The sequence below is a fragment of the Saccopteryx bilineata genome, chromosome 8, assembly GCF_036850765.1.
Source record: "Saccopteryx bilineata isolate mSacBil1 chromosome 8, mSacBil1_pri_phased_curated, whole genome shotgun sequence".
NCBI lineage: Eukaryota > Metazoa > Chordata > Mammalia > Chiroptera > Emballonuridae > Saccopteryx > Saccopteryx bilineata.
In genome coordinates, this window is record NC_089497.1 from 99,389,398 (window position 1) to 99,407,954 (window position 18,557).

Genomic DNA, 18,557 nt, shown 5'->3' on the forward strand with positions numbered 1-18,557 from the left:
ACAGACCAATGGAACAGTATCAAGAGCCAAGAAATAAAACCATATATATATATATGGACAAATCATCTTTGACAATGGAGAAAAGAAAGCTTTTTCTATAAATGGAGCTAGAAAAATTGGAAAGCGATATGCAAGAGAATGAAACTTGTTATAGATTTTCCCATGCACAAAAATTAATTCAAAATGGATCAAAGACCTAAACATAGGTACTAAACTTATGGATCTTGGCTGAAGAAAACATTTTATGAATTTGACCCCATAGGCAAGGGATGTAAAGACAAAACTAAATGAATGGGACTATATCAAACTAAAAGGCTTCTGCACAGAAAAAGAAACTGACAACAAAACCAAAAGGCAGCCAACCAAATGAGATAATATTTACAAAGAGCTCCAATAAGGCATTAATATCCAAAATATATAAAGAACACACAAAGCTCAACAACAAGCAAGCAAATAATCCAATTAAAAATGAGGAGAGGACCTGAACAGACAACAGATTTGTATGTCTTCCAAGAAGACATGCAAATGGCCAACAGATACATGAAAAGATGCTCATCTTCACTATTAGGGAAATGCAAATCAAAATTACAATGACATACCACCTCACACCTGTTAAATCATTTATTATGAACAAGATAGTGAATAAATGTTGTAGAGCCTGTGGAGAAAAAGGAGCCCTCATTCACTGATGGTGGGAATATTAACTGGTAAAATCATTATGGAAAATGGAATGGTGGTTTCTCAAAAAATTAAGGCTAGATCTAACATATGACCCAGCAATCCCTTTACTGAGAATCTACCTAAAAATCTTAAAAACACTGGCACACAAAGACACGTGCACCCCTATGTTCACCACAGCATTATTCACAGTGGCCAAGACATAGAAACAATCAAAGTGTCCCTCAGTAGAGGATAGGATAAAGAAGATGCGGTACATTTATACAATGGAATACTACCCAGCCATAAGAAATAATGACATATTTCCATTTATGCCAACATGAATGAACCTTGAGAACATAATATGAAGTAAAATAAGTAAATCAAAAAAAGCTAAGAACTATATGATCTTACACATAGGTGGGATATAAAACTGAGACTCATGGCCATAGATAAAAGTGAGGTGGTTACCAGGGGGAGAAGGTTGAGAGAGTGGGGGCTGGAGGAAAGAAGAGGGACAAATATACGGTGATGGAAAGTGGTTTGACTCTGGGTGATGGGCACACAACACAATCAACAGTTCAGATGTTACAGATATGTTCACCTGAAACCTGTGTACTCTTATTGACCAATGTCACTCTATTAAATTTAATTTTTTAAAAAAGAGCCTACTGCCATGGATGCCGTGCCCAGCTCCCTCGCCACCCTGGCGGCTGAAGTGCTGGAGGACATGCTGCGGGAGCAGTTCAGGCCACTGCCGCAGCTGGCCGCTATTTGCCGGCTCAAGCGCCTGCCCTCCAGCCACTACTCGTCTACTGAGGACCTCCAGTTGGTGCTGGAGCGGCGGCGCGTGGCCAACGCTAAGGAGCGCCAGCAGATAAAAAATCTCAACCAAGGTTTTGCCAAACTGAAGGCACTGGTGCCATTTCTTCCTCAAAGCAGGAAGCCTAGCAAAGTCGATATCCTTAAAGGTGCAACTGAATACATACAAGTTCTCAGTGATGTTTTGGAAGGAGCCAAAGACTCTGAGAAACAAGACCCAGCTCATCAGAACTATAACAACAATACTTCTGAACCACATATATCCTTGGCTAAAGAGCTATTGAGAAACAACACCCAGCATGCTAGCTGTGTGGGCTTGAAAAGTGAGGAGGAAGGGCCCTGGGCAGATGGTGGCCACGGTGAGTCAGCATACGCTTATTGCCAGTGCATGATGGCTACAATTGGAGTTATCTCTCCAACCAGGATTCTGGATAGATTCCCAGAAGAAGAACTCCTGAGTCCACGGCTCCCCCAAGTATGAAAAATGAAAAAGCTGGTCCAGGTCTATATTCTAGAAAAAAAATAAGTGTAGTTTTTTTAAAAAAAAAAAAAAACAAAACACCCAGAACTTTCTTTCATCCATTGCTACCCTTTTTCTCTGTTTCAGCCCCTGACACCCAGTCTTTGTTAGGCTAGATCTCATCATGCTTTTTGGTGTGTACTGGACCTCCTATACGTCGTCCTCCACACTCCAATTTCTGGGGCTGCCGGCCCTGGAGTCCTTCTGTAGGACAGAGGCAGAGGGAGCTGGTGGTTGCTCAGCACTTCGTCCAAGACAGCTGGGGGCCAATCGGCATGCTGCAGGCGTTCAGGGTGTCTGGTGCCCCTGAAGTCCATCTGTAAGTCCCATATCACTGAGCCTGCCTTCCTAGGTCCTGCTGAAAAGGGGAACCCGCTTTCACCCTGCTGCACACCTTGTGTCACGCCTCTGGCCTTCTCCCATGCTGTGCAATTACTGTTCCTTCTCTTATACCTGGAATGTAGGCTTCTCCAGGACTGGAGTTTAGTCTCCCTCCTCCTCTGGCGTGTTTAGAGGAGGGCCCGTGTGGAGCAGACTCTGGCGTGGTGAACTCATTCCCTCATCCTTCCCTCCATTTATCCATCCCACATGTGTCTGTTGAGAACAGTGCTCCAGACAACAGCTTCAGGCCATGTCAGAGAAAGGTGCCACTTGGTCAGGGGGGAAGTGGATGTCTGAGAGCTTCTGAGATGGAGAACCCCCCACTGTGTGGTGGGGGAGGACACCATGCATTCTGTCTGTTATTCTAAGTGCTTGGGAAGCCCAGGGGTCTTGGAGGCCTGGCAGTGAGAGAATTTGCATTTTATTTTTCAAGTTCTCCTTGGACTGTTGTGGAGAGGAGGCCTAGGAAGATGAGCTGGATGGAGGGAAGCTTCTGTCAGAACCAAAGCCTTTGGGGAAGACACAGTGGTGCTGGTACCCAGAGTCGCTCTAGCTCAGCCTCTGCCTTCTTGCCAGGCCCTGTCCACCTGCTGTGTGCCCGGGGCCTGGACCACGCCTGAGGCCTGGGTTTGCTGGGGGACCACTGTGGCAACATGGGGGGGGGATAGGATGAGCTCTGGCCTGTTTTAGTGGAGCATTGGGGTGGGACTTCGGTGGTAGCCACACCGGTGCAGGGGACAGGACAGTAATAAACTTGGTCTCACCTGGGGCAGTGCATAAGGGTGACTTTTCTAGCCTCTCACAATGTTTCACTCAGCCAACTTCTGCACTATTGTTTACTGATCAGGTTGCTTGCTACATAAGATATACAACTTTAGAAACAAATTTGTAATTTGTAACATTTGAGATTTAATGTAATAGGCATGCATGAAGTCTAAAGGTAATTCTAAGTAAGTAATAACATTTTTTTTTATAATTTTATTTTTTTAATGGGGTGACATCAATAAATCAGGATACATATATTCAAAGATAACAAGTCCAGGTTATCTTGTCGTTCAATTATGTTGCATACCCACCACCCAAAGTCAGATTGTCCTCCGTCACCCTCTATCTTGTTCTCTCTGTGCCCCTCCCCCTCCCCCTTTCCCTCTCCCATTCCCCCCTCCCCCCCGTAACCACCACACTCTTATCAATGTCTCTTAGTTTCACTATTATGTCCCACCTACGTATGGAATAATACAGTTCCTGTTTTTTTCTGATTTACTTATTTCGCTTCGTATCATGTTATCAAGATCCCACCATTTTGCTGTAAATGTTCCGATGTCATCATTTCTTATGGCTGAGTAGTATTCATATTTTTAATTTGCAATCAGTTTTTATAGTAGACTATATTAAGTCATGCTCTATGAAAGCATAACCAGGGGCCAGTATATCAAGTCATATATGTAGATAGTATACATTTTTTACAAACTAAGAAACTTTTATTTTATTATATTTAATTGTGCTGTTTCTTTTTTTTTTTTTTTTCAAAGTACCAAGACACGAACATGCAGGGCATGGTGTAGGAGCTGAGTAGCTACATAGAGCAGTAGCTGGACACGGGAGGCTACACCACCTGCTCCTGTACAAGCTTAGCCACGTCATCCAAGTGGGTAAGGCCCTCACAGTCCCCTAGGGTGGACACCGGAGCCTGGAGTCCTTGTCTCACTGCAGGAAAGGGCCCAGACGGTGTCCTTGCCCAGTCACATGAGCATCATTCAGGTACTGCTATTCTTGGGTTAAATGTAAGGTGAAAATATTTTATTATATAACTACCAGAACGCCAAAAAATGTATCTGCCTGATGCTTAAATGGAATATACTATGTCTTCTAATTAAAACTTGGTTTTCTTTATATAGTTTTATTGAATTAAATCACATTTATACAAGAAATCATTAATTTGTAAGGAAGAAGCATTTTAAATTGATTTGGTCTCTTTGTATATGATTATCACCATTTTACTGGCAAGAAGGCTTTGGCAAAGACAGGCCAAACCTCTTACAAAGGCCACAGAGGTCAGAAGGGGGTAAGCCACCTTCAGTTGGGGCAACTCCTTCAAGATTTAGTCTACCAACTGCCCTGGTCATTGCCGTCAGATGGCCCTGAAGTCATTTTAAAAAAGCCAAACTATGTCATCCTCAGTGATGACACGCACAGGTACATAATTCTTCTTGGTTGGTGCTTATATTGGTCATTCAATATTATTAATATCAATTCCAGTGCTTTTAATACCTTAACAATTAAATACAATTACCAAAATTTTTTTTTTTTTGTATTTTTCTGAAGCTGGAAACGGGGAGGCAGTCAGACAGATTCCCGCATGCGGCCGACCGGGATCCACCCGGCATGCCCACCAGGGGGCGATGCTCTGCCCATCCGAGGCATCGTGACCAGAGCCACTCTAGCGCCTGGGGCAGAGGCCAAGGAACCATCCCCAGCGCCGGGGCCATCTTTTGCTCCAATGGAGCCTCGGCTGCGGGAGGGGAAGAGAGAGACAGAGAGGAAGGAGAGGAGGAAGGGTGGAGAAGCAGATGGGCGCCTCTCCTGTGTGCCCTGGCCAGGAATCGAACCCGGGACTTCTGCACGCCAGACCGATGCTCTACCGCTGAGCCAACTGGCCAGGGCCTAAATTTTAAAAATATTTTTAATACTGATTTTAATGTTTGACAAATATGTTATTAAACAGTACACTGAGGACTATATTATTTAAGGTTGTCACATCTTAAAATTTGCAATAACTGATGAATGTGAATGAAAATACTCTAATTATGTAACTGAGTGAAGCAGTTAGCCACTCTGTTCTGTGTGCTGCCACTCTGTTCCGTGTGGCTTGAGTGACATTTGTTCACAGACCACTGAGAAGGCTCCCGTGGAGCTCACCCTGGAGACTCTGCCCTGTGCTCCTCTATTCACCACGTTTCTTCCTCTGTTACCTGACAGTCACCAAAGCCAATGGATTCGCACTGTATTTTCTTGGTGAGTGCAACAATGCAAGTTTCAACAATTAGGATTTGTTTGCTTTCTTTTGTGCTCTACTTAGGAAAATATCATAAGCTTGTAATAAAAGATACTATGTTAACAACTTGATAACATTGTAATTAAGTACTTGAAACTTGTCTTGTACTTGGTTTCTATATGTGGTTATTACCAGCCCATAATCTTACCAAAATGGAAACATTTAGGAATAAAATCTTATAATTTATCAGTTGTTTTGGTTTGTGGTGTGCTATTTTTCAAATGGCATTTTTAGATTTACAGTTTTGCACAGAAGTTGTTTCATCATGGTGGACAGTCTGTGTCCCTTCTGTACATAATCTGCAGTAAAATAAAATGAGAACAAAAGTTCAGCACTTTCAAAATGTGATTGTTTTTTAGGTTTGTTGAAGATGATTCAAAGTTGTGGGACAGAGTTACTAGGGAGTCTAGCTCCCTGAGTGGTGGTAGTCATGGTTCAGATGTTTTCGCGGGGGTGAGGGGGAGGGGGGTGGGGTGGGGGTAGGGGTGTGGGGGGGGCCCTCAGGGATGCCTGTTCCCATCTGCCATGGGACAGGCCTGACCCTGTGCTGCTGGTTACCTGACATAGAGCGCAGCCTGCTGCCACCTGCAGCCTGTGGAGGCACACTTCCAGCTGTCTCAGGATGCAGTGCAGGCAGTTACTCAGCCTGGGTGCAGTGACGATCTTGAATAGGGTTCTGCACCTGCCTAGGCACATTGCACTGGCACAGCCCCTCAGGAGAGAGAACCCTTGTTTCAGAGCAACTCTGTTTCAGAGCTTGCAAAGAGAAGTAAAGCTTGCCAGTGAATAGCGTTTCACAGGAGTTTGATTTTGGACTTAGATTGTGTGAGTGCAGTCTGCTACTTTGTGACTTGGATGAGTCTTAATATTTCTAAAAGTTAATTTAACCTCCACTGCTGAAATATTATGTCATGAATGTTCTTCATCCTGCAAACCATTTCAAACACCTGCTGTGTAGCAAAAATTGCTAAATTACTGAGCATATGACGCTAAATAACGAGTCATTTCTGCCATCAAAGAATGTGCAAGCAGTAGGGGGGAGTTGAGGAATCCACACTAAGTCAGAGCATGTGGTGTGAAGAGCAGTCAGGGAGGGTCCTGAGGTGGGGGGTGGGGGTGGAGGGGGCTGAGGGAGGGGCCACTGTGCCCAGTGGCCTGCTTTGGATGGGTGCTGGGGAATCACATTAAAAGCAGCCTGTATGATCAGCCCTTTTTGGGCAGAGCCTGGAAGCCCACCCACTCAGTAGATAAGCAGGGAAAATAAAGGATTTCTAGGAAGAAGCAGCAATCTGTGAGAAATGGTGAGTCCAGAAAGGAAGCAGGGATCTGTGTCCTGATCCAAGCAGCATCTGACCTGGCTGTCCAGGGTCCTCTGGAGATGCTTGTTGGACAAAACTCCTTTCTGTGGTTAAGATTTTGTTAATGGAGATGACGTCAGAGTAATGGCGTGGTAGGAAGCGATACCGATAAATCTCCCCCAAAACTCAACACGATCTTCAACCACAAACAGAAAATCTTATCCTTGGAGACTCCAGATGTTTCGCAATACACCCGAAGGTATGATCGAGTGAAAAATTGGCTAAATATATAATCAAACCCCAAAGGAAATAGGGAGTAAGAAATGCTCCGCCTTCCTCACTAACCTAAACAAGGCAGCTTTCACTGGGAACTGAGAATATAAAAACTGAGGCGGGGAAAGGGGGTGAATAGATCCAGGCTGTGGCACAAATGGCTGAAACAGGCTGTGGCACAGAGATCCAGGCCAAGGAAAAACTGTACCTGTGGCAACCCGGGCAATACAAGCTAACACTCACGCCAAACCCAGACAAAGAAAGACAAGTGGGGCAGCCATTTTCCCCGATCTCCTGGTCGGCGCGCGCAGATAGTGGGCGAGAGATTCCTTCCAAAGCCCCGAGAGTGTGCGCCCATGTTGTCCCACAGAGAGGCAGAGTCAGAGGCCTTCGTGTGGGCCGAAAGTGGAATCTCCGGGCCACCCCAGTGCCCTGGGAAAGCCACGCATGGGAGGGAGCGAGAACTAATTCCAATGCTGGAACTTTTCTGTGCAGGAGGGGGATTCACTCAGAGGGTGAGGCGGCTGGCCTGATATCCTGGTCGGCGTGCATGGAGAGTGAGTGAGAGGTTCCTCCCAGCACCTCAGGAGTGGGCACCCATGTTACCCCACAGAGGGGCAGAGTCAGAGGCCTTTATGTGGGCTGAAAGCAGAATCTTCGGGCTGCCCCAGCGCCCTGGGAAAGCCGCGCATGGGGACGGAGCGAGAGCCAATTCCAACGCTGGAACTTTTCCGTGGAGGTGGGGGTTTCACTCAGGTGAGACTGCTGGCCTGATATCCTGGTCAGCGAGCACAGATAGTGAGCGAGAGATTCCTCTGAGTGCCTCAGTGTGCCCGCCCGGGTTATCCTACAGAGGGGCAGAGTCAGGGGCCTTTGTGTGGGCCAAAAAGCAGAATCTTGGGCCACCCTAGCACCTTGAAAAAGCCACACCCAGGGATGGAGAGAGAGCTAATTCCAATGCTGGAACTTTTCCATGTGGATGGGGGTTTCACTAAGAGTGTGAGACTGCTGGCCTGATATCCAGATCTGCACGTGCAGATAGTGGAAAAGAGATTCCTCCAAGTGCTGCGGCAGTGCGCGCCCATGTTATCCCACAGAGTGGCAGAGCCAGAGGTCTTTGAGTGGGTGGAAGCCCCACCTGATTTTGCTAGCAGCTCTGACTGACTGAGCCTTACCCAGAGCCCTGTGCTGAGTGGGAATAGAGTGGGGAGTTGCCAGCTCTTTGAGCCTCTTACTATCCAGGCAGAGGCAGCAGCAACCCCATAGCTGGATTATCAGGCTACTAATTGAGGAAGGAAAGACTAGGAGAGAGGCTCCAGGAACACGGACTCTCTCACTGGTGGAGCCTATAAATGCTAATGAGCCTCGACTGCCAACCAGACTGAAGCACAATACATGACATCGCCATAGAGACTTATCAACTGCAAATCTCTACCTGAGCGTGCCAAAGGAGAAGAACCCAGGGTACAGAGTCACCAACCAGGAAGAGGGAGAGAAAAGAAAAAGCAAGAAGATAACCTCTCAAAATCAAGAATAATATGCAGAATTTATAGCCTATCCCATTTTATTATATTTGTTCGTTTGTTTCTCTTATCTTCATTCTTGATATTTTTTATTCTTCCTCCAATTTGGTCATTAAACTCTCTGCCGGTCTTACTCTTTCCTCTCCTTGAACTACACTACCCATAAGTGTTACATCTCACATGATCTTTTCTTTCCTCTTCCTTTCTCTCTATGAGGGTTGCACTCCAAAACCCTTAACTCTCTCTCTTTTTTTCTTCTTTTAGTGGTTTCCTCTTTTTTCTTTCTCTCTCTCTTTCTTTTCTCCCTCTATATTAGTTTCTTCCTTTCTCCTTTAAGTCTCCTCTCATTCAAACCTCAATAACGAACAATATCTTATCTGGGACTCAAACTTATGTTTGTGGCATTTTGGGTGGTTCTTACTTCACCTTTTTAACACACTAGCAGTGCTCCCATCCCTGGATCTCCATTTTATATAGTTCTTGTTCCACTAAATACAGTAGTAATTTTTTAATTTGTTCCCCCATTTTCCTGTTTCCCTCTTATTCCTCTCATCATAACTCTTAGTCAACCAACACCTAAAAGCAAATCATTTTATTCTTGACTCAATTTTTTTCTTATTTGCTTTTTGTGGGTCCATACACCCTTTTCTTTTTCTTTTTTTTCTTTTTTTTCTTTTTGCCCCTTTATTACTTCTCCCCAATTAAGGCCCTCCATTACAGGCATTGTTTGTTCTATTTAGTACAATATAAATCACAGTTCACCACAAGATTTTCTCAAGAAAGAGGGGAGAAGAGTGGAGAGAAAAAAAGGAGGGGGGGAATAATTTCCTTTTTTAAAAAAAATTTTATTTTATTTTTCTTTATTTCATTATTAATTTTTTTAAAAAAAACCAACTCTTTTCGATTTTTTATTTTTTTAACATTTTATTCTTTATTAAATCTCATTAATACTATCAACAAAACCACCCTCAGATGTCATTAAGGAAGAGAAAATCGAATATCAAAAGAAAAAGAGGTAACACAGCTAGATGAGGAAAAATCTATGGAGAAAAAATTTAATATATTGGAAACCTTGGAGCTAAATGACAGAGAATTTAAGATAGAAACCCTAAAAATCTTCCAAGATATACAAGAAAACACAGAAAGGCAATTTAGGGAGCTCAGATAACAACTCAATGAACACAAAGAATATATTTCCAAGGAAATTGAAAGTATAAAAACAAATCAAACAGAGATGAAAAACTCAATTCACAAGCTGAAAAATGAGGTAACGAGCTTAGCTAATAGAACAGGCCAGATAGAAGATAGGATTAGTGAAATAAAAGACAAACAACTTGAGGCACAACAGAGAGAAGAAGAAAGACTCAAAAATTAAAAAAAATGAGATAGCCCTACAAGAATAATCTAACTCCATCAAAAAGAATAACATAAAAATAATAGGTATATCAGAGGGAGAAGAGAGAGAAAATGAAATGGAGAACATACTCAAACAAATAATAGATGAGACCTTCCCAAGCCTGTGGAAAGAACTAAAGCCTCTAATTCAAGAAGCAAACAGAACTCTGAGTTTTCTTAACCACAACAAACCTACTCCAAGGCATATCATAATGAAATTGGCACAAACCAACGGCAAAAAAAAAATTCTCAAGGCAGCCAGGGAAAAGAAGAATACAACATATAAAGGAAGGCCCATTAGATTATCATCAGATTTTTCAGCAGAAACTCTACAAGCTAGAAGAGAGTGAACCCCAATATTTAAAGTCCTGAAAGAGCGGAATTTCCAGCCATGAATACTATACCCACCAAAGCTATCCTTCAAATATGAAGGAGAAATAAAAACATTCACAGATACAGAAAAGATGAGGGAATTTATCGTCAAAAAACCCCCACTACAGGAATTACTAAAGAAGGTTCTACAATCAGATACAAAGAACAACAAAAAAAAAAACAAAGCTACAAGTAAAAGCTCCAAGAAGAACACAATAAAACCAACTTTAAACTGTGACAACAACAAAAAGAAAGGGGGGGAGAGGATGGAGATTAACAGTAGCAAAGGACGATGAAGTGCAAAAGTACTCAAAAATAGTGTGCTACAATGAACAGGGTAGGAACCCTTTTCATTACTTAAAGGTAACCACTATTGAAAATACCACCACAGAAGCACATGAGATAAAAAAGATAGCAACAGAGGAAAGATGTATGGAATACAACCAAATAAAAACAAAGATAGAAAAAGGAAAGAGAAGCATCAAACAAGACACAAAACTAACAGAAAGCAATATATTCAATGGCAATAGGGAACTCACTAGTGTCAATAATTACAATAAATGTAAACGGATTAAACTCACCAATAAAAAGGCACAGAGTAGCAGAATGGATTAAAAAAGAAAATCTAACTGTATGCTGCCTAAAGGAAACTCATCTAAGTAACAAGGATAAAAACAAATTCAAAGTGAAAGGCTGGAAAACAATACTCCAAGCAAATAACATCCAAAAAAAAAGCAGGCGTAGCAATACTCATATCTGATAATGCTGACTACAAGACAGCAAAAGTACTCAGAGACAAAAATGACCATTTCATAATGGCTAAGGGGAGACTGAATCAAGAAGACATAACAATTCTTAATATATATGCACCAAACCAAGGAGCACCAAAATATATAAGACGACTACTTATTGACCTTAAAACAAAAACTGACAAAAATACAATCATACTTAGAGACCTCAATACACCGCTGACGGCTCTAGATCGGTCATCCAAACAGAGAATCAACAAAGATAGAGTGGCCTTAAACAAAACACTAGAGCACCTGGATATGATAGACATGTACAGGACATTTCATCCCAAAGTGACTGAGTATAAATTTTTCTCCAGTGTACATAGATCATTCTCAAGAATTGACCATATGTTGGGCCACAAAAACAACATCAGCAAATTCAAAAAAATCGAAGTTATACCAAGCATATTTTCTGATAATAAAGCGTTAAAACTAGAATTCAACTGCAAAAAAGAGGAAAAAAATCCCACAAAAATGTGGAAACTAAACAACATACTTTTAAAAAATGAATGGGTCAAAGAAGAAATAAGTGCAGAGATCAAAAGATATATACAGACAAATGAAAATGACAATACGACATATCAGAATCTATGGGATGCAGCAAAAGCAGTGATAAGAGGGAAGTTTATATCACTTCAGGCCTATATGAACAAACAAGAGAGAGCCCAAGTGAACTACTTAACTTCACACCTTAAGGAACTAGAAAAAGAAGAATAAAGACAACCCAAAACCAGCCGAAGAAAGGAGATAATAAAAATCAGAGCAGAAATAAATAAAATAGAGAACATAAAAACTATAGAAAAAATTAATAGAACAAGGAGCTGGTTCTTTGAAAAGATCAACAAAATTGACAAGCCCTTGGCAAGACTTACCAAGGAAAAAAGAGAAAGAACTCATATAAACAAAATCCAAAATGAAAGAGGAAAAATCACCATGGACACTGTAGATATACAAAGAATTATTGTAGAATACTATGAAAAACTTTATGCCACCAAATTCAACAACCTAGAAGAAATGGATAAATTCCTAGAACAATACAACCTTCCTAGACTGAGTCAAGAAGAAGCAAAAAGCTTAAACAGGCCTTTTAGTAGGGAAAAAATATAAAAAACCATTAAAAACCTCCCCAAAAATAAAAGTCCAGGCCCTGATGGTTATACCAGCGAATTTTATCAAACATTCAAAGAAGACTTGGTTCCTATTCTACTCAAAGATTTCCAAAAAATTGAAGAAGAAGCAATACTTCAAAACACATTTTATGAGGCCAACATAACCCTCATACCAAAACCTGGCAAGGATGGCACAAAGAAAGAAAACTACAGACCAATATCTCTAATGAATACAGATGCTAAAATACTAAACAAAATACTAGCAAATCGAATACAACAACATATTAAAAAAATAATACATCATGATCAAGTGGGATTCATCCCAGAATCTCAAGGATGGTTCAACATATGTAAAAGGGTTAATGTAATACACCATATCAACAAAACAAAGAACAAAAACCACATGATCTTATCAATAGACGCAGAAAAGGCTTTTGATAAAATACAACACAATTTTATGTTTAAGACTGAACAAAATGGGTATAGAAGGAAAATATCTCAACATGATAAAGGCCATATATGATAAACCATCAGCTAACATCATATTAAATGGCACTAAACTGAAGGCTTTCCCCCTTAAATCAGGAAGAAGACAGGGTTATCCACTCTTTCCACTCTTATTTAATGTGGTCCTAGAGGTTCTAGCCATAGCAATCAGACCAGACAAAGAAATAAAAGGCATCCATATCAAAAAAGAAGTAAAGTTATCACTTTTTGCAGATGTTATCTAACATATCCAGGTGTTCTAGTATTTCGTTTAAGGCCACTATATCTTTATTGATTCTCTGTTTGGATGACCAATCTAGAGCCGTCAGCGGTGTATTGAGGTTTCCAAGTATGATTGTATTTTTGTTAGTTTTTGTTTTAAGGTCAATAAGTAGCTGTCGGGAATCAAACCCAGGACTCCTGCACGCCAGGCCGATGCTCTACCACTGAGCCAACCGGCCAGGGCCTGCAATAAGTGTTTTATGGTATTAAACAAATGATCTAATAGAGCAATATATAAGCTATATTATCATTATTGCATTATGGTGCAAAGTATATAATTTGAAGATGCTAAATCCAGCTGTAATGGGCATAGAGCAGTGTCATCCAGAAAAGGTGTGTGTCATATGCCTTCAAACAACAAAGTCAGCAACTGTACTAACAGCAAGAGGAGGAGCCAGGCTGGGGTGTGCTCTGGGGTTCCTTTACCCCCCTGCCTGGGGGCTCTCAAAGCTGCCTCACACTTAGTTCAGCCAGAATTCACTTCCTGCACATCCTCTCTGGTGCAGAGAGGACCAGTGCTCACGTGCCCGGCGGCATCCTTGTGGTGAACTGCTTGGAGTTTGGGAAAATCCTCACTTCTGTCTCATCTTCAAGTTAAATACACCACATCCTTTACATCTGTCCTGGAATCATCTCTCTTCCTATTCTTGATTTGTTTTTCTACTTTTCCCTTGGTCTTACTGCACCGGGAGTTGTGTTGGGGCAGTGAGATCCTATGTCTAACAGAGGTCTCACCTCAGCCACTCAATGTGGGAATCAGTGCAGAGTACATAGAGTCACAGCATTTTGGAAGAGAAATTCTGATTTCTGGTCTCTTTCAAACTAAATAAGGTGACATTGTCATTTATCACATATATAGTTAAATGTTTAAAATCCTTTTAAAGTGCCTGACTTGTATTTGAACATTTAAAAAAATAACCATTTAGAATATATTTTTACAGGCATGTACTTACCAGGAAATACTACTTAACGACATTCTTGATGTAGAGGCAGTGTGGATAAACATATTTGGAGCAAAGCTACTACCCTAGAAAGGGTGACTTATTTAAAGTGGCAGGGGTGGGAGGTGGGCTACACAATTTTCCTGGCCCCTGTTCTCAGCCGACTGATGGAGCTCTGGGCTATAAGGCACACTTTCTTGTGTTGAGTAAGAATTCATTTGAAAGAAAGGGTCTTTGACATCACAGAGCTTGAAAACTACTCAAGTGATAGGTTCACAAATACCCCCAGCTCACTGTCTTCACTTAGAATTAGTTTATTAATGATGAGAGTTAATAGGGACATGTTTAGCTTAAGGGGATTGTCTAATGCTTAATTGCCTCTGAAGGTCTTCAGCCTTTAATGTAGAGCAGTCCAATGTGAGATAAATGTGCTGCTGGGAGAATTCACCTGAATCCTGGTCAGTTTCAAATTGAGTAGATAATTGTAATACAGTTTAGGTCAGAATGTTGCCCTCGATCTCTAGATTATTTGTTTAGAGAAGCAGTTCTGATTTAGTAGGTAGTTATTTAAAAATAGGATTTGATTTAGTCGAAATAACTGATCATATTTTTAAAATGTTTACTTAGAGATCATGTCAGAACCCTACCCCACCCCCAGGCATTTTGCAGGTGGTCCAGGTTAAGGGAGGGAGTGACTGGGTTGCAAGATGAGAAAATGTTTTCAGAAAGAAAGATTCTGGATGAAAATTAAAAGTATAACCAAACCCCTTTAACTATAGCAACTGTCCTGTCTTCAGAGCCATGGGCCAAGTCTGTGGAAAGCTTGGGCCTCTTGTGTTTGGTTCCAGTGTGGCACTGTCTTCAGCCTAAGGATCACTTACATTTTTTAAATTTAATTTAGTGTTTTGTACGGAGCAGATAGGAAGCTATTTTCAGAGCCCTCCTGTGGACAGATGTTCACTGAAGTTCTGTGTCTTGTGAACACGGGAAATGTGTGAGTTTCTCCTCAGACACTCAGTCTCCACATCACAAAGTACCTGCACCTCTCATCCTGGGCTCTCCCCCAGCACCCAGACCTCGGGGGCCTGCCAGGCAATCCCCAGAAGTCTCTGCTGTGCTGCACGCAGGTCAGCCCTCGTCATGTGTCCCCTTCTTCTTGCCAGAGCCTGTGCGTGTTCACCCACCCCCCCGGGGTCAAGGAAGAGAAGCCACGACTGGTCCCCGCGGGGCCCATTGCCCAGGGCACCATCACCTCAGCCTATGTGGCCAAGTCCAGGAAGACGCTGCTGGTGGAGAACATCCTTGAGGTACGTGGCTTTCCACTCACTGTGCTATGTGTACCCTGAAGTGTTTTGTTAGAAAGACCACTTATTCTGATGTTGTAATGTAGCCATTAAAGCAAGATACAGTTTGATAAATGAATTTGTATGTAAACAAAGCTCCTTTGTACTCAGAATACCATACTTTATGTACCCACCGAGAGCTAGATTAAATAGTTTTTAGTAGAATGTATGCCCATACAGTTAAGCATAAAATATATATTCATCTTCCTGCAAACTAACTTTCTTATATTTCATAAATTCTAACAGGATGCAGATGAGTAAGTAGCCAGCCATTGCCATGTGACAGATGCCCTGAATGTCAGTGTTACACGGCAGCCCCCCACTGAACCCAAGTGTATGGGCCCGGCCTGTCTGTGGTCTGGGCTGTGTTTGGCCAGGCAGCTTATACTAGTCTGATGTGCACAGGCCACCAGGTCAGAGCTGGCTGGTCTCAGATGACCTCAGCTCCCCATGTGTGTTCTGAAAAATTACTAAACTAGAATCATAAAATGTGGGTTTTAAGTTTGGTTCTGCCTCTGATGATCTGTATGACCTTGAACAAATCAGGTAGCTAGTTAATTTATTTAAGAAAGGAAAAGTGTTTAAAGTAAATGTTGTATAGTATGAATATAGGCAATGATACGTGACATAATTTTAAACTTGTTAAGATCCCAGATCTTACTTATTCCCACAACAAAGAGAAAGGACAAGTATGTGACGTGACAGAGGCTAATAAACAGAGCATGTGGTCACAGTCACATCACAGTGGACAACTATGTCAGATCCCACATTGTGCTGTCCATAACCTTGAGCCAAGACAGTGCTATGTGTCACAGATACTTCATTGTTAAAAAGCAAGTGTTAAAGGCAGGTGACATATAAGTTGTCATTTGAAAATGTACTATTGTCTATGAAAACTTTCAAAATTTGTAAATTGTAAGTATAGATTTGTGCTATTTCAGGTTTATGAAAAGCATCCCACAGACAGCAAAAACTGAATAAATAGAATTGGTATTTTGATATTGATTCATTTGATTTCCCTGTATTCTTCTTAGAGCATTTGCTAAGCTAGAAATAATTAAAGTCAAAGAACCAATTTTATTTCTTATGATAAAAAATTGATAACTGTTGGATGATTTGTATATTTGATATGAGTCCTTGAGGTTCAGTTAGAATGGCTATCATTAACACCCACTTTTGTGTTATTCTAACCTTCAAAATAGAAAAGAAACATTTTACATGTAATTTCCTTCATATGGTCCCTACATTTGGAGTGATTTTCCCTTGTGATATTGTACTTGCAAAGCCCTTATCAAAGTTCAGGCACAGTAGCAGGCAATGAATAATTATACTAGCCATCATAATTACTTTTATTATCACATGAAATGAACATATATGAATTGATGAAACCTTGCCTTACAAAGGTAGCAGTCTGAGCAGGACCAGCCCACAGGTTCTGTGTCGCTCAAGATAAACATTTTCTTAAATCGTGTTCCCAGTGGCCATGGTCATTTCATTTTTCCTCGAGAAGACTGCTCATTGTTGCTTACAAGTACTAAGTGATTTCTTACAGGAATAAAAATTGTAGTTTCACTATTTCATTTCCTTTTCCAAATTTGTATCTTTTTTTCCATTTTACTTTTTAGGATAAGCGGTTTCCCAGAGGCACTAAGCTGGAGTCGGGGACGCAAATACTGTCTGTCCTCTGTTTGCCGATCATCACTGCGATTGGGGACCTGGTTGGCATCCTGGAGCTGGACCAGCACTGGGGCAAGGACACCTTCTGCCTGAGCCACCAGGAGGTGAAAGCCAGCCCATGGGAGATGCTCGTCATACACTTCAGCTTAACAATGTTTGATACTTACACCAATGATTAAAAACTATTCTGGGGTGTTTGTTTTGCAGTTTTTAAGAGAGAGAACTGATTACACTGGAAATAGAGGCATTTTTTTCTCTCCCTCTTCTTTCCTCCAGCCACATAGGACCCTGATCCAGGCTGCTCACCCATGTGCTGTGCTCGTTCTCGTCCTCCCCACCTCCAGCCACCACATGTTGGGGCCCTAGAAGGTGGCCCTGTCAGTGAGGCCGTCCTGAGCAGCTCCTGTCCAGTGTCCTCTTTCCTCTCTGCTCCCCTTTTCTCAAGAACTGCCACCAGCCCACCCACGTCCTCCTCCCTTTCTCTCTCCCCTGTCTCTGTCCCCGCCCTCAGTGGTGATGCATGTCATGCCCAGAGTCACTTGGCACCTGGCAGGCACCCAGCTAATGTTTGCTCAGTGAACGGATAACAGAAAAGGAGAATAGTTAACAGTTTGAGAAGTTGTCTGCAAAGTTTTAGAAATGGTTCATCATTTTAGAGTGGTCATTAGAGGCCTTTATTAAACTAAAAATAATTTATGTTAAAATCACTGGACTTGAAATTTTTTAATCCATTTATTTTCCTTCGCATCCAGAATTAAGAGGAACAAGGAAGCATTCCAGTCCATTGTAAGGAAGGGGGAATGTAAAAGAGAAATCTTGTCCACATTTAATGCTTTTGTTTGGCAAAATATTCAAAAGTGCAGTGACCTCAGAAAGTTTTTCGTGCATGCTTATGTGCAAGTCCTTGGTGGAATGTCTGTGCGTGACTCATGAAAATGTGTCACCCTCTTTTCTTAGGTGGCAACAGCCAATCTGGCCTGAGCTTCAGTAGCAATCCATCAGGTGCAGGGGAGTGTACCCCCCCAGACGGGCCTGAGCGAGGCTCTGAACGTCCTTGTGCCTCGGGTCGAAAAGCCAGGCCCACACCTGCCCTGTGTGCCAGTCAGTGCCAGGCAGTGCATGGGAAGCACTCTGCACATTGAAGCTTGCAAGAAAAAATAGATTGTCACTGAGACTGTTATTACATTATAAACCAAGTGATTGTATTATACCTTTTAAAATAAAATAAGGTCAAAAGGATTCTGGAAGTTTTAGTTTTAAATAAGCAAAACCCTGTTATAATCCATCACCATTATCTGTGCCAGGGCCTTGCCAAGCAGACGGAATTGAATGACTTTCTCCTCGAAGTGTCAAAGTAAGTGGTCACTTCAGGGCCGGGTAGCTGCTGTTGGAGAATGGTGTGCATTCAGGATGGGCCCTGATGGGGACAGAGGCCACTGCTGCACTTGGTGACAACACTGGGCAAGCAGTCAGTGAGGACACTGACCACGTTTGTGCCCTGGTGTCCCATCCTCCTCCATGTTCACGCTGCCGGTAAAGGTGTGAAGATGTTTGGGTGGTGACTGGAATTTGAAATTTGCTGTATTTTTTTCTAAATACAGCAGTATTTTTTCTAAATACAGTCTCACCAGA

General features: G+C 42.0%; 2 protein-coding genes across 4 annotated transcripts in view; both read left to right on the plus strand.

Moving 5' to 3' along the window:
- The window catches only part of LOC136311921 (cAMP and cAMP-inhibited cGMP 3',5'-cyclic phosphodiesterase 10A-like), a 44,408-nt gene extending 26,296 nt beyond the window's left edge, over positions 1-18,112 (plus strand). Inside the window, exons 4-8 of one of the 3 annotated variants that reach the window (XM_066241247.1) lie at positions 3,913-4,141; positions 5,271-5,395; positions 15,069-15,212; positions 16,874-17,029; positions 17,883-18,112. In XM_066241247.1, the coding sequence (XP_066097344.1) occupies positions 5,372-5,395; positions 15,069-15,212; positions 16,874-17,029; positions 17,883-17,906 (348 nt within the window). In that variant the 5' untranslated portion in view covers positions 3,913-4,141; positions 5,271-5,371 and the 3' untranslated portion in view covers positions 17,907-18,112. Of the gene's footprint in view, positions 1-3,912; positions 4,142-4,705; positions 4,755-5,270; positions 5,622-15,068; positions 15,213-16,873; positions 17,030-17,882 lie in introns of those variants that run through there. The other 2 variants (XR_010726849.1, XR_010726850.1) reach the window with 2 other exon arrangements.
- Positions 1,334-1,960, plus strand: LOC136312188 (factor in the germline alpha-like). Its single transcript, XM_066241701.1, has one exon. It carries the CDS (start codon positions 1,334-1,336, stop codon positions 1,958-1,960), a length of 627 nt encoding a protein of 208 aa, XP_066097798.1.
- Positions 18,113-18,557: the final 445 nt, after the last annotated feature.

What these genes read in the sequence shown, in the direction of transcription:
- LOC136312188 (XM_066241701.1), top strand. Translation starts at nt 1,334, where the DNA reads ATGGATGCCGTGCCCAGCTCCCTCGCCACCCTGGCGGCTGAAGTGCTG.